The sequence below is a fragment of the Macrobrachium nipponense genome, chromosome 1 (assembly GCF_015104395.2).
Source record: "Macrobrachium nipponense isolate FS-2020 chromosome 1, ASM1510439v2, whole genome shotgun sequence".
NCBI classification, from domain to species: domain Eukaryota; kingdom Metazoa; phylum Arthropoda; class Malacostraca; order Decapoda; family Palaemonidae; genus Macrobrachium; species Macrobrachium nipponense.
In genome coordinates, this window is record NC_087200.1 from 98,717,973 (window position 1) to 98,734,533 (window position 16,561).

At 38.6% G+C, this 16,561-nt stretch overlaps 1 protein-coding gene across 6 annotated transcripts in view; it reads right to left on the minus strand.

Annotated features, from left to right (window-relative positions):
• Positions 1-16,561, minus strand: part of LOC135219504 (E3 SUMO-protein ligase PIAS2-like) — a 322,344-nt gene that overhangs the window by 108,715 nt on the left and 197,068 nt on the right. For all 6 annotated transcript variants that reach the window (XM_064256330.1, XM_064256327.1, XM_064256328.1 and 3 more), the window contains one exon: positions 10,526-10,627. In XM_064256330.1, the coding sequence (XP_064112400.1) occupies positions 10,526-10,627 (102 nt within the window). The remainder of the gene's footprint in view (positions 1-10,525; positions 10,628-16,561) is intronic.

Genomic DNA, 16,561 nt, shown 5'->3' on the forward strand with positions numbered 1-16,561 from the left:
TTTTTCCTTACGTCCGCGCGGTAACTCTTCCGAAAAAAATCATACATGCAATTGTGGTAATGTTTGCACCATTTTAAAAATTAGCCGTTATATAAAGTTTTATATATGGAAATGTGTGCAATTTCATGCACAATACAACTAAAAACAACCCATGGTTGTAGCTTTTATCAGTTTTGAGATATTTTTATATAAATAACGATAATTGCCAAAACTTCAACCTTCGGTCAACTTTGACTCTACCGAAATGGTCGAAAAACACAATTGTAAGCTAAAATGCTTATATTCTAGAAATATTCAAGCATTTACCTTCATTTTGCAACAAATTGGAAGTCTCTAGCACAATATTTCGATTTGTGGAGAATTTAAGAAAAAAATAAAATTTTCTGTATATCCGCGCAGTAACTCTTCCGAAAAAATCATACGTGCGATTGTGGTAATGTTTGCACCATTTTAAATGAGCTGTTACATAAAGTTTTATATATGAAAATGTGCGCAATTTCATGTAGAATACAACATTAAATAATTGAAGGTTGTAGCTTTTCTCATTTTGAAATATTTGCATATAAATCACAATAAATAGAAAAAAAAAACCACGTTCGGTCAACTTGACTCTACCGAAATGGTTTTGAAAAACGCAATTGTAAGCTAAAACTCTTACAGTCTAGTAATATTCAGTCATTTATCTTCATCTTGAAACAAATTCGAAGTCTCTAGCAAAATATTTAGATTTATGGTGAATTTTAAAAAAATCTTTCCTTCCCTCCGCGCGCGGATTCTCCGCCACAAATCTCCGAAATGCGTACGTCCCATTCTTGGAATATTTGCTCCGTTTCATATTAGGCATTTCAAAAAGTTTTATATATGAAAATGTGCACAATTTCATGTAGAATAAAACGAAAAATATTTGAAGGTTGTAGCTTTTCTTATTTCCGAAATAATTGCATATAAAAAATATATATATAAAAAAATTCGACATTCGATCAACTTAACTCATCAGATATGGTCGAAAACTGCAATTGTAAGCTAATACTCTTACAGTATAGTAATATTCAATCATTTGTCTTCATTTTGAAAGAAATTGGAAGTCTCTAGGACAATATTTAGATTAATGGTGAATTTTTGAAAAAAATATTTGTTTACGTCCGCGCGTTACGAATTCATGCATTATTTTGTGATAATATTTTCTCTGTGTTTTGCTTTTTTTATCCTTTTACAATGTGTTATACACCAAAATGATCGCAATTTAGTGTACATTACAACGAAAAAAAAGTAACTTGTTACCTTTAACCGTTTTGTGCACAGCGCGATTTGAATACAATTATATATGAAATTTCGTTTTTGCGCTATCATATATCGCATTATTTATATATGATAATGATAATTTTTTTCATTTCTGATGGTTGCATACTAAACTTCAGCCAATGACAAAAAAAGGAGCCAAAAATGAACTCTTAATCTTGCAAACTAAGCACGCTGTGATTTTTTGAAAAAAATATTTTTTCCGCTTCCACGCTCACTCTGAAACACCTCCGGCACACGGGAGAATTTTTTTTTACCGCTTAGGCGTTTAAGGGTTAAATGCTTCAGCCGCTTTCGTGTCCGAGCTGGCAGCCTCCCCATGACGCACCACCGAATGGATGCCAGTTCGTTTACGAAATTTCTCGAACCAGCCATGCGAAGCCTTGAACTCTGGGGTTTGCGTTGAAGTCCCTTCCCCTCCGTCGTCTTCCGCCTGCGCAATCAAATCACCGAAAATAGCGCTGGCCTTGTGGGCGATTGCTGTCTCCGTTACCGTATCGCCAGCAATTTCTTTGTCTTTTATCCAGACGAGGAGCAGCCGCTCCATCTCGTCGTGCATGTGGGTCCTCTTGCTGGACAAAATAGTGATGCCCTTCGACGGTGTAACTGCTTTGATGGCATCCTTCTGTTTAAGGATGGTGCCTATTGTCGACGGATTATGGCCGTATTCCTTTGCGATCACAATCAATCGCATAACAGCTTCGTACTTCTTGATGATCTCCATCTTTGTCTCCAAAGAGAGCATGCGCTTCTTTCCGTGAATTTCAACTTCCTTGGGACCCATGACTACGTTATCTTGTACGTAATTTACGAATCAGTAACACAAGGTTTCCGAACAACACGATAGTATACTGCAACGAAATCACTAACGAATTTACATTACTAAACGAAATCGTTGGACCAAACGAATGCCGTGTGCGTAAGATAGAGATGTTGGTACGAAGAGGCCGAGATAGGTACGCCACCACGTATACGTATAAGATGCATGATGGGAGGGATGCTGTCCAATAGGAGAGGATGATTTCATGGCTTGGCTAGCATCAGGAACCAATGGGAGAGCAGGTGGCGAGTCTACTAGTACTAAGATGGTGGCGCGCGGCGCGAGTTTCAAAATTGTTATCCGGGCGAATCTCGGACTTTCAGAAACCTTTCATATCTTGAAAACTTTTCGTATGTAGAGCAGTAAAATTTTTCGCATTGGCTTTCGTATCTCGAGTTTTTCGTAAGTTGAGCCTTTCGTATCTCGAGGTACTACTGTACTGAAAACAGGTATTGACAGTACCGGCGACAGAGAAAATCTGAATAGAAAATGGGAATGGTTCCTGATATCCGCCTCCCAGCGGCGGGAATGGGTACTAACCACCTGGCTGACCACTGCGTTTGCCGGGAGCTTTGAAATTCTGTCGGACTTCGGAGAATACAGCTATATATATATATATATATCTGACAGGTAAGTGTCATGAACAAATAGATAAGTATATTAAGTACTGTAATGAAAATGCATAACATTTACCATATTTGCTGGTATTTATGACATACCCCAATGGTAGAAAGCACATTCTGGAAAAAGGTTCAAATACCCCTCTTTTACTTGAAATTTGAAGCCCTTCCGCAAAAGTTTATTAGTAGGTTTCTTACCAACCAATATTCAAATATTATTGTAAAGAAAAAACGGTAAAGCCAAGTTAAGGGTCTGTACTTTCAAGGCTGAGTAATCACAAATAGCCTTTATTGTGTATGGACTGCACCCAGGCAGACCAGTTTGAAAAATATAAAAAAGATTCCTTTTGGGAACAAGACAACTAATTCCACTGCCTATCCTTTTTGTCTCAGGACCATCAGATGTTTTTAGCCTGTTTTGTTGAGATCTGGTCTTGGTTCACACTTTCTTATCCTCTTACCATTTCATCTCATCCTTTCAACGTGATGATTAGGAATTACCTTGTTTTTATTCATTTATCTTTTAGTTTGCAGTTGTAGCATTGTCTTGGTGATACTATGAATTGCCTAATAGCCATTCATTCTCTAGGTATTGCACTTTTTTCCTGGAATTTCATAAGAGAATTACAGTAACACTTTAATTTTATAAAGAATTTTATTTCTATAACCACAATTCTATTTTTGGGTTTATCTCTCGCCAAGTGTTATTGCTGAGCTCAAGCTAGTAAAGTTTGCTTATTCATAATTCAACACATTCACTTCATATGAAAGCTACTGGTCAGGAAGCTGCTGCTGCTTTAAACATTCTACTCTCTAGACCATCAGTGAAATGGACACTATAGATAATTTCGTACAGAGCTGGAAGTTCCTGAAATAACAGAAGCAAGTGGTCAGTGCCACCATTCCCTACTGTCCTCTAGTTTCATTTTCACTAAGAACATGGCCAGGCTCAATGTTTGATCTTCTCTCAATGTCATACTTTCATGTCGTGTGTTGATCATACGCACTGCTTGTTTGCAAATATACTGAATAAAACCTTGCAGCGTCTTCCCAAGTTTTTATCAACAGATGAAGTTAGTTTGCTGTCTCACACCCAACTGTTCCTAATCTCTACCTCTAAAACTTGGTCAATGAAATGAAGGATAAGAAGCCCTCCAACTCAACTGGGGCAGCAACCAGGGTGCATCAGTTTCTTTGTCCTTGACTGCCCATTCTGCTTCACAACTTAAGTTATCACATCAACAGATGTCATATTTTCAGCATAATTTTGTCTCATAGGCCATGAGAAGTAGTTTTAAAGTCCCATGGAGAGGTATCCTATAAATGAAGTCAAGCATCCCCTCTGTGCTCGTCTTCAGATTAGGGGTTACATCCAGCAAAACTGGAGATTCTAGGAGTACATTGGTGCCGAGCCTTGGATGCAGGAGGTCCTGTTTAGGTTACCTCCTGCAGTTTCTTGACTTGGGTATAAACCTTTCAAGTCTCACACATTCTGGTTTCAAGTCCTTTACTTGAAATGTTTGCCACCTGGGTGTACTGCTTTGGCCTACAATGAGTTTGGTCTTAGGAGGAGTGCAGAATGTAACAGGATATTATATGAGTAGCCCAGAACCAGAAGTTGCTTAGCGCCACCCTGACCAAAACCAAGATTATCACAAAAAACGGTCAATCATAGGCACAAAAGTTTTTCTCAATTTGGATTTGGCGCTTTCTGGCCCTGCAATATGGTCGAAAATCCCTTAGAAGTCAATGGAAGTTTCACCTGAAAAATTTGTAGCACGTGGCGGCTAAATTCTTAGAACCAGAAGGTGTCATCTCGCATCGCATCCCTTTACCACTCACAGTCCAGATTCCCCGAGAAAGCGGTAGCCAATCACAGTGCTTCGACAATGAGTGAGTAGGCGTCTCAGCCAATCATAGCGCTATATGCTTTCCTGAGTCAATCAGCGCGCACGAAGCATAGCGTCACGGGATGCGGAAGAATGTAAACAAAGTTACGCAGTTCAACAGGTCAGTGTGCGTTGTAAACATACGCTCGAGGATTTATCCTTTTTTACGCTATTTTACACCATTTCGAGTGTGCTTGCGTAATGGATCCCATCCTGGACTTTGATGATCAGTAATCATAGTCCCTACCTTCCCCACTGACCACCAATGACGACTTTTGCACGGATTGGATTATGTTGCTGTGGTGAGTGTTATATCAAAAATTTCTATTATCACTATTATTAATGATTATGATTTCTGTTGTTTTTATTTTTTTACATTATTTTAAACTATTTTTGCTTTTACATTAATATTGTGGTTGGTTTTTATTATTTTTTATGTTTGTATGTATTGGTATTTTTGGGGTATTTTTCTATAAACTTTGATATTAATACTGATTTTGAGCTTTTTTCTATGTATTTACATAAGTTGAAACCGTTTTATGATATATTTCCATTAATATTGTTGTTGTTTATTATTTTTTATGTTCGTATGTATTTTTGGTATTTTTCGGAATTTTTTTGGCATTTTCCCAGTATTTTTCAATAAACATGAACATTAATAATAATTTTGAAATGTTTTCTGTGTATTTACATGAATTAGAACAGTTTTATAATGGATTTCCATTGATATTATTGTTTTTTTTTATCATTTTTTATATTAGTCTATTTTTGGTATTTTCCTAAAAACTTATAAACCTGACACTTACATAAAAAAAAACCATGGTATTTAGCTTTAAAATGCAACAAACCCCATGTTAATACCTATTATAGTTACCGAGCTACGATATTTTAACTTTAACTCGCTATTACTCTATTTTTAAAAAACGGCGCTTAGCACCTTCTGGTTCTGGGCTACTCATATCACCTTCCTATAACTCCAGGGCCCCAGGAATTCTCAACTAACTTGCCTGGTCACTTCACCAAGGTCATGGCAAACAACATTACATACTGGCAACACTTATCTGAGGAATCATAGAAGAACAAGGCTGGAATCGCAGGGTAAATAAGTATATGTATTTATAAAATGAGTTGCCTCAATATTCAACTAGAGCATCTTGGTCTTTATGAAGTGATTTCTTGGCAGTATTTATATGATAATTTTTTAATCAATTTATATTTTTCATAGCTAACAAATCTGAGGTCTTAACAACAGGATAACTTTCCGAGCGCCAGCTGGTAATGGTTAAAACAATCAAAAATTGTAAAGCAAGGAATCTTGGGATCTGGCAACTCCTAAGCTTATGAGGTGATAGTTGGTCAGAGACCGTGCACTGTACCTCATGATCCTTCAGTCTTAATCATGCCCACCTTCCTTCCCTTGGTTCTACAAATCCTTGCACTCGGAGCTTTCCTGAATAAAGCCATAATTATCTATTGAGGTTTTTATTACTATCAAAATTTTTTCTGCCGCACAAGCCATCACTATTATGAAATGTGCTCTTCAGCCAAGTCTTGACAGTCTACCTGCATCTCTATGTGCAGCTCGAATTATTTAAACACCGGTTATTTTCCCTCTACAAAAATGATACTAAAGTAATTTCTGAAACTTACCTAGATATTTTACAAAATGCATAATCAACTGAGAACTTCAAACTTATATCTGATTACTACGATGACACCGGACAACTCCATAAAAGATTTTCTTATACAGCCGGGTACTGAATTTGTTTTTCACAATGTCTTGCCCCTCACTACCAACAAACAAAAGATCACTCTTATGAGCTTTACATAAGCTTAGCGCCGAGTGTCATATTAAGAACATGGGGAAGACCAGTTTGTCCGAGATTTCATGGGGGGAATGTACTGCATCTCCCAATTCCAGGACATCTTTTCATTTATTTGCTCAAAAATATACCCAAGAATTGCTATTGATTTTAGTTCTTATCTTGTATGATAGTACTTCAGCTATAATTGTAATTTTACAAACTAAAGTACAAAGAAATATACAAGGAAATATTAGAAAAAGCATTTATACCTTACTAAAAGGTATTGCATCTCCCAATCTAATTACATCTCATAAATATCTTACCATAAATATACTCGGATTTTGTTACAGATTTTAATTCTTAGAAGAATTAATTATTAGAAGAAACAATTATAACTTTGTAAAATTGGTATAGCATTTTTATGACTGTCTTGGAAAAGACCCCATACAGGGTTGGAAGTGTTCACTTTCAACTTCCCGTGGAAGGTACAGAAATTTTTTTGAATTTTTTTTCTTATACCATGTGCACATGTAGATCTTCCTCTTTCCACTAATGTACTTTTATCCTTTTTAAACTGGCCAACCTTAAAGTTTTCCCAGTCTAGTGATGCACTTAGTATAAATTTTAGCCAAGCCTATAAGGGTTGATGGGAATGCCAGTAATGCTAGACCTTCCATAATATTCGTCTGTCGATGTTGTCAAATGCCTTTTCCCAATTGGAAAACTAAGAAGAGGGGATTTTCAAATTCCATACAGATACCCAATGTTTTTTAACATACAGCTGACCTATGCACTTCCTGAGGTCTTAACAACAGGATAATTTCCAAGCACCAGCTGGTAACCAGTTAAAAACAAAGATTGTAAAGCAAGGAATCTGTGAGATCTGACAACTCCTGCGCATACAAGGTGATAGCTGGTCAGAGACCAAGCACCGTACTCCTAGACGCATTCAGTCTTTTCCTCAACCATCTTGGAGAGTAGACGCTATCGGTTTTGCTTTCCTTCCAGGCCGGGTGATATATGTCCACGTTTCTTTTCTTTTCAGTGCCTTTGTGTGTGATTGTTTATTTCTATTATGGACTACTCATAGTCTTCACGGCCTTGTCAACATGTGCCCAGGCATTCAGGGATTTCCGTTCTTGGTTTCTGGCATCTACGATTGCAGATCCTAATACTACGTGCAGTAGGTGGAGAGCTAATTATTGTACTATCACTAATCCCTGCCCAGAATGTGTTCCTGGCCTAAGGTGCAGTGGAGAGAGTTTTATAGAAGAGGGAACATTGCAGTTTTGACTTTTCCTTCTTGGGAGGGTTTTTCTTCTCCTCAACTGGACAAATCAACTTCTCCCTCTTCCACGATGGCTAGTTCAAGTGTACCCCTGTCACCTTCATTTTCTTCCATTGCTTCATCAATGGAAGTACCAGGAGTACTACAGGATGATGTTAAGTGTGAGAGTGATAAGAGCGTTTCTCCATCTACCATACGTGGATGCGACTCATCCTTCCATGTACATGTTGATGACATCAGAGGTGCTACCCCCTCTTCATCTGTTTCTGTACCAGTTCGTCAGCGTAAGGACGATAAGGCGCCGATCAAGTGATCGAAGGTTGCAGATACGGAGGTGGCTCAAGCTGTGTCTACGGATTCTTCACTCAGTAAGACTGTGGTTGATGGTCGGGAATGTGAGGCTTCCCTGGCCTGCAAACGTGTTTCTCGTTCTCCTGGAAGAGACCTTAACCTTAGGAGTCAATCTTCTTCAGGTAACTGTCTCTGGCGAAGTTCCTTGTCTTGGGATTGTGCTCGGTTGGCATCTCACGGACGTGTACTCTACTCATCATGCCCACATATGTGATTCCTCTTGTAAATCCGTCTGTGCTTCGCCTGACGTGCAAGTACGTGATCATTTCTGGGATCGTGTATGTGGTTCTTCAAACAAGGCTGTACGCAGTTCGAGGCAGGACCGTATACAAGTGTCGTTGCATGATGACGTTTGGGAACCTTTGGTTGCAGGGTCTTCAAGTTTTAAACTACACTCCAACCAATAATGACCAGAATGCTAGGCTTCCTAGGGAAGCTTTACCATTGTTACAGGAGGAGGAGGATACTGCCAAGCCTTCGTCTTCGCATCGTCAGTCACCTTTGCCGGAGCAGGAGGAGTGAGACACTCAAGAGTTTATGTCTTCCTTCGCTGAGGTTGTTGACCTCATTCAAGAGTTCAACAATCTTGAGTGTAGGGTGCAGGCTCAGTCTTCTACTACCCCAACAGGTATAGAGGCCTTGCTGGGTGCCAGACAGTATTTTAGGACTTCTTTTAAAACTTCCTGTCAGGTCACACTCAGTTCGTCTTGAAACGTGAACGCTTAGTTTCAGACCGAGATGGCTCTGCATTCCAGAAGATCATCTAAGTTTATTCCTCCTCCTCTCGTGTGGCATGCGAAGTACTACTCCACTAATGTAGTTCATTTGATGCCTTGTCACTTTAACCTGAACGTGATCTATGTTAAGCCTGGTCTAACTCTGGAGCAGGTTAGGTTGGAAGGCCTTTCCTTTTCATCAAAAGAGGCCTTAGCTATGGAGACTACAGTGGCTAAAGGAGGTATAGTGAATTCTTCCTCGCTCACTAGACTGTTACAATCCAGTGCTAAAGCTATTTCATACCTGGCCCACCTTAGTGCGACCTTGTGGACCAACCACCACCTGGCCAGGAGAGACGCAGCACTGTCCAAGGTGATGAGTTCACTGGACTCGGAGTCTTTTTCGGCTCTCAGGAATGGGAATCTCCTCGATTTGCAGTTTCTGTTTCCGAGAACTGAATTAGAAGATACGATCAACCGGCAACGGGCAGATACTAAAGACAGGTTAGTACATTAGGTGGTAATTAAGTCAGAGGCGCGTCCGTGAAGCCCTCCTCCTCCTCCTCCTCCCCAGCAACAGGTGAGAAGATCTTCGTCTGTTAAACCTTCTAAGAGTTCGGCTTCACGAGGGTTTCTCAATCTACCTCACAGGCCAAGACAAAGAAGCAACATCATCCCTTTCAATCCTGCCACTACAAGCCTGCTAGAGCAGAGGGGTCATCAATAAAGTGGCAGGCCAGTGGGCCAAGTGGCAAAGGTATGGAGCGGAGAAATGGGTAGTATACATTCTGCAGGTGGGATATCCACTACCATTCAACTTTCTCTTCCCCTCTCGGACAGACCCCTTCCTAATCGGACATATGCTCGCAACTTCCAGTAGTTCTTAGCTCTTCAGGAGGAAGTGTTGAAAATGATGAACAAGGGTGCGATAGAAGAAGTAAAGCATCCTTCTCCAGGGTTTTACAGTCGGATTTTCCTAGCAACTAAGTGACAAGCGACTAGAGACTGATAATCGACCTTTCCACCTTGAATCATTTTGTCAGGAAGATAAGGTTCAAGATGGAGATGCCTCGCACAGTGTTGGCAGCAACAAGGGACATCATCATCTTGCTTTCAATAGACTTTAAAGGATACTCACTTCGAGACCCTTATTCACCCTTCGTCTAGAAAGTTTCTTCGCTTCACTCTGGGAGAGCAATTATACCAGTTCAAGATCCTGTGCTTTGGGTTGACCACGTCTTCTCAGGTGTTCACAAGGATCTTTGCCTTTGTCTCAACATGGGCTCATGCACAGATGCCAATAGTTCCTTGACTGCACAATTTTTTTTTTTTTTTGGTTAGTAATTTTACTGGATTTCCAGCTGGCACTAGTAGATTATCCTAATGTTAAGACCAAAGGTTTGTTTCGTATATGAACAAATATAGATTTGTTTCTCACAAACGCTTTAAAAACCATAGTTAGTACAGTTGTTTTGCACAATAAAAAATCATGTTAAATTTTCTTTCCTGATTTATATTTTACTACTAGCCACGATTAATTGTTTATAGGAAATGAAAAATAGTTTTTAAAATTCTCTACTATCTTTCAATGGCCCATAATTTTAGCAATGGGGTTAAAAAAAACCCCAAAACCATCAAGGCATCTCAATGTTCAGCATCATATATTTTTTTCAATCTAGTAACAGTATTTGTCAAGCACCTCATTATACCTGGAACACTTTGTTTCAACGTACTCACCGGTAAAGGGCACATTTTATCGTTAATCTTTACAGCTATATTTGGTGGAAAATTGTCTTCTTGTTCACACGTAGTTTCTAATAAACAAAATCTCATTTGAACCTGCAACAAACAATATCAGAAGTCAGTTATAAGAAAACAGTGACTTAAAAACAAATTAATATCTCAAACTTCATAAATTCATTGGGATACATCAATAAATAACTTTCAATTAACAGTTTGACAAGGAACTTAATTTCAAAATAAAACATTAAAAAAAAAAAAAATTCTTGTTTACTGTGTATCCATAGCATAACGAAATATCAAAATTTACACCAAGATCAAAGTCTATATATCAAAAATTTTTCAACACATACCTAACTTTCATCCAACAATAATTTTAATAATGAAAAAAATACTGTTATTTTAGGTTGGGGGGTCACTGATATCTGAGAGAAGGGGTGGAGGGATGCTTGGAGGAAAAAAACTATTATTCCTCCAAGGGGGAATGGGAGAGAAAGATTTCCTGCTCAGCCATTAGCTAAGACGGAAGGCTGTGCCTCACGCATTTGTGACATAATAGCGCAGTGTGTATGAATGATTGCCAATCATCATAATCAAACGTATTATTCAGATCTGCAAAGTGTAATCTGATCATCCGCATCATGTATGCATCTGCGTAGAAGTCGAAGAGGAAGACCTATTTTCTCAAAACTAAAAAGTTTCCCCTTAAAACTAAAAAGTTTCCCCTTAAGTTAAAGACAAAGGAAGGAGCAACTTCCATTTTGGCAGCAGTTGACAACTTGAAATCCGTCATTGCAAACATGAAATAAGTTTTTTGTCTAGGTTAACTTGTTTTGATGAACTTTTGGCATTTGATCTTTTACAGTAGTACCTCGAGATACAAAATTAATCCGTTCCGAGGCGCCTTTCGTATCATGAGGTTTTCGTATCTTGAAACACATTTTACATGTAAAATGGCTAATCCGTTCCAAGCCCTCCAAAAACACCACAGTAAATTTCATAATAAAGGTAAATTGACCTATAAACAATGAAATACTACAACAAATTGGACCATTCAATATGTAACTTAATAATAAAAATGCAAAACCTGTAAATAAAGTGTAGTATATTAGTGTACAAGAAATATTATTACTGTAACGTAAAATGTGGAAGCTTACCTTTCGAGTGAGGCTATCTCCGAAAGTGGCAGCAGAGGAGGAGGAGGACAAACGGCAGATACGTACACTTGACTTAACGAAACACATAAAAAAATGTCAGAAAAACAAACTAAACTTTGATGGCTTCCTTCTGCTTAAGGATGGTGCTTATCGTCGATGGATTTCGGCCGTATTCCTTAGCAATCACACTCAACCGCACGCCAGCTTCATGCTTTTTTATGATCTCCATTTTTGTCTCCATAGAAAGCATTCTCTTCTTTCTGTGAACTTCAGTATGTTTCTTGGGACCCATGACTAATATGTACTGTATGTAATTAAGTTACGTATGTAGTACGTATACTAATTAGGTTCTCACAACCCGATAAAGTAGTACAACGAAATCACTAACAAATTTGCGATACTAAACGAAATTGTTGGACCGAACGAATGCCGCATGCGTACGAAGTGGCCGAGCGAAGGCACGCCACCACATAAGATGCATGATGGGAGGGATGCTGTCCAATAGGAGAGAAGGATCTCATGGCTTGGTTAGCATCAGGAACCAATGGGAGAGCAGGAGGATGGTGGCGAGTCTACTAGAGCTACGATGCAGCGCGCGGCGCAAATTTCAAAATTGTTATCGGGCGAATCTCGGACTTTCAGAAACCTTTCGTATCTCGAAAACTTTTCGTATGTAGAGCAGTAAAATTTTTCGTGTCAGCTTTCGTATCTGGAGTTTTTCGTAAGTTGAGCCTTTCGTATCTTGAGGTACCACTGTATTTTTTCTATTGTTGAAATAGGTTTGATGAAAATGACTAGTAAAGTGATAAACAGAGAAGCAGATGTGTTTTTGAGAGAGAGAGAGAGAGAGAGAGAGAGAGAGAGAGAGAGAGCTGAGAGAGAGAGAGAGAGAGGCGAGAGAAGAGACGAGGAACCGAGAGAGCGAGAGAGAGAGAGAGAGAGAGGGAGGGAGGAGAGAAGAGAGAGAGAGAGAGAGAGAGAATCGTTCGATCTAAACTTTTCAAGAAACTGTCACTTAATGTTGAATTTTGCATATTTATAATTTCTTTTTAAGAAATTGTAATTTTATATCAAATTTTGAATTTTCATCAGTTCTTTTTTATCGTAGAATAAATCTATATAAAAATGATTACATAGTTAATATGCCAGACAAAGAAACTGAGCCAAGCGCTCGTAATCAAGTTTGATGTTAGGCCTAACAGGAGTGGAGACACGCATGATCCGCCTGTCCTCTAAACCTCAAATGGTTCACAAAGCCTTCGTTAAGCAGAACTCTTCACGGAGGATGAGATAGAGGAGTTTGAAGGCTTTTGGTAGAGGAAATCCATCCAAAAGGGGTCTTAAAGGAAATTACTGTATCGTACAGTGAATTTGCACCCAATGGTGGCATTGTGTATGTGTGGAAGTTTTCACCATCCTGTGTGTAATTTTAAACCATTTCAAGTTATTAAAACCTCTTTAATGTTTTATTTGTCCATAAGAACAATTTCAAATTAGAAAAAATTACAGTATAGTACATTGAAAGTATTGAAAATAGGTAGTATAAAAAAGTTTGACAGGGTAAGTTGCCATTTGCCTTGGCCCTAATGGAATTATTCCCATAAGGTATGTTTCGAAATATGCGAATTTCCAATTTTAATCAAAACTTCAGGTCTTGAAAGAACACATTTTACTGTTGTTTTCACACAGATAAAAGATAAGTAATGTAACTAACGGTAAAGCTCGTACTACGAAGAAATCATGTGAAAATACCAAACAGAATCATGTAATATTTTCACACAGTAAACATGCCAACAACAAAATCTGTTGTCTCATATAAGTAAATTATCAAAATATTTTATGCTACCTAGAAGCAAGCCAATTCGTTCCGAACTGAGTTAAATACTACGGCAAAATAAAATGTAAACACAGCACACTAAACTCGTATTTGTCATTAGCTGATTTCCAAACCAAAACATTGATTGCTTTGTTAGTACTTTATGATAAAATAATATGAGAATACATACAATATTATTGGATACAGTAATGTATAACTTTTAAGAGATTCATGGAAAAGATGCATATTCATTATTTTTATTTCATAAATATACATAGCTGTCAGCAGCCTGACATCACTCAATTAGGTATGCTGATGTCGGTCCGAATCTAATTCCCGTTTTGTGTCCAATTTTTTTTTTTCTACTGATATATCATAGTCAATGCATTGAACCTCCAAAATTGGCTTATATTAATAAATTATAACGTATGTAGTATACAATATACTGCAGGCTAGATTACTGTATTCGTATATATACGAAATACAGTGCGCCCCGAATTCGCGTTCTCCGGATTCGCGGATTCTCTCTGGACCTTATCTACCCATTATTTGCAGGGAATTCTACAATTCACAGGTTTTTCCAATGATAACTAATCACTAATTAGTGTATTTTGATATTTTCATAGTTAAATACATTTTTAATACAAAAATGATTTAGCAATTTTAAAATATCAATATCAATCAATACTGTATTAGTACGCTTAATAAGATTAAATGACATCACATAATATACTCTCTCTCTCTCTCTCTCTCTCTCTCTCTCTCTCTCTCTCTCTCTCTCTCTCTCTCTCTCTCTCCTCTCTCTCTCTCTCTCTCTCTCTCTATATATATATATATATATAATCTCTATATATATATATATATATATATAGATATATATATATATATACAGAGGTTTATGCAGGATTGTAACATATTGGAAGTTAGGCTATAAAAATATTCGGTGAATTCTTCGACTATAACCATCATTCAAAAGTTTTTTGCTTAGCAAGTCACTGGAACCTTTATTACACTTTGTAGTGTTACTAAATTTTGATGTGAGAATGATGCAACAAATTGTATTACAAGAGCAAGTAAGGAAAAGGGAGTTGAGAACAGTAATACACTTGATAAATGGGCAAGCCTTCAAAAAGGTGAAGCATTTCTGATATTTAGGGGGGACACTAGACTGTGAAGCAGGGAAGAGCAGTAGGAATAACTAGAAATGGTGAGGAAAAATGTTCTTTTCATAAGGAGAGTATAGACTTGCATCAGGTCCAATAGGCCTGTACTAGTACTCTATACAGCAGAAACGTGGATATTGTCTTGTATCAAGATTTTTGATAGGTATCAAGTGGTTTAAAAAAAAAAAATGTGGTCAGAATGGATAAGGAATGGCTGGTCAGAAAAGCAAAGATACTGAGTACCAAGCAACAAAAACTTGTAGAGAGGGACAGAAAAAGACAGATTTTGGGGACAGATGGAGACTTGACCTTTATAAACCTGATGGGATGGTAAGGAAACAGTACCACTATGCAAGACTATGAACACACATTTGAGCGTAAGGCAAATGAGCACCGACAATCAACAGCAAGGAGGTTAGTCCATAAAATCAACATCAAGGTGAGCCATATATGAATACGCCTTGCCTCCAGACTGCAACAAACTGGCAAGATTGGCAAGAGAGGACGCACTCACCAACCCTTCTGGGGATCTGTCAGAAGCTATCTTGGCAATGATCATGGACCAGAAGTCCAGCCAAGAAACCATCTGCAACATGGAGGCTGCTGTAGATTCCAACGCTGAGGCATCTCTTGCAGAGACAACAATGGAGCCACCAACCTCACCTGCTCCAGTTAATCCTGGCTTCAGATGAATTGATGTCCAGGTTAAGATGGCGCAACATCAAAAAGACAGAATTCGTAGCATAGTACTTCCTATGAAACATGGGAAGTGGAGGTAGCAGCTTGGCAGAGCCCCTAGAGCGAAGCGAACAGTCCCAACCTGAAACAAGAAGCGTTAACCTTATGCAAGACCGACTGGACATACCCCGAAAAATCAAAGTTGAAACAATGACTTGGGATCCAGCATACTCCCAGCAAGGTTTCCAAGCAGGATGGAGTGCAAAACGATAAGCAGGAGTCCTACTCTCCCAATTGTTGAATCCACCTAACCTGTCTGGCCTGGATCTAAGTGCCAACTCCCGCGACGAACCAACCACAACACCAGGAACATCACTACCCACTCTCCCAACAGATGACTCTTTAACATGGCCACAAACAGGCACGGGCATGGCAGATATACGAACATGAGCTGGAGAGGAATCCCGAACACTTGAGAACAAATTAGAATCCCTCGGAGTCGAACTCCTGGAAGTAGCAGGGAGAGGGGCAGGCAAACACCCCTGCTGCACCAACTCCACACTCCCAACCTTTGATCTCTTGACAGGCACCTTGAGATCCTTATGGTAACGAACAGGCCCTGGAGAAGGAGAAGGAGAAGTGGGAGCGCCTGCAACATGTACATGAACGGGGGAGGTTGCAAAACCCTCGTGACTGCAGATCGCACATGGGAAGATACACTAACCCTCTAACACCGATTGGAAATATTAAACGTCTATATAAATTGTCTGTTGGGTGCCGATTGGACGTATGGTACGTAATACAGTTTTTTTTTTAAATTCGCGGAAAAATACTTATAGGCCTACCAGGCGAAAACTTTTGAATCATGCGCCTTGGGGGATGCTGGGAGCTCACGGATCAAGGTGTTGTTTTGTTTACAATCGTTACCCAGGCGAGCAAGCGCGAATTTCTTTCTTCTCGCACTAAAAAACATCAGCGACACATCTCAGAAATTATTTCGTCACTTTGACATAATTTTTGCACCATTTTAAATTAGCTGTTACATGGAGTATTATATATGAAAATATGCACAATTTCATGTAGAATACAACTAAAAACAATTCATGGTTGTAGCTTTTATCAGTTTTGAAATATTCTCAAATAAATAACGATAAGTGCCAAAATTTCAACCTTTGGTCAACTTTGACTCTACCGAAATGGTAAAAAAACGCAATTGTAA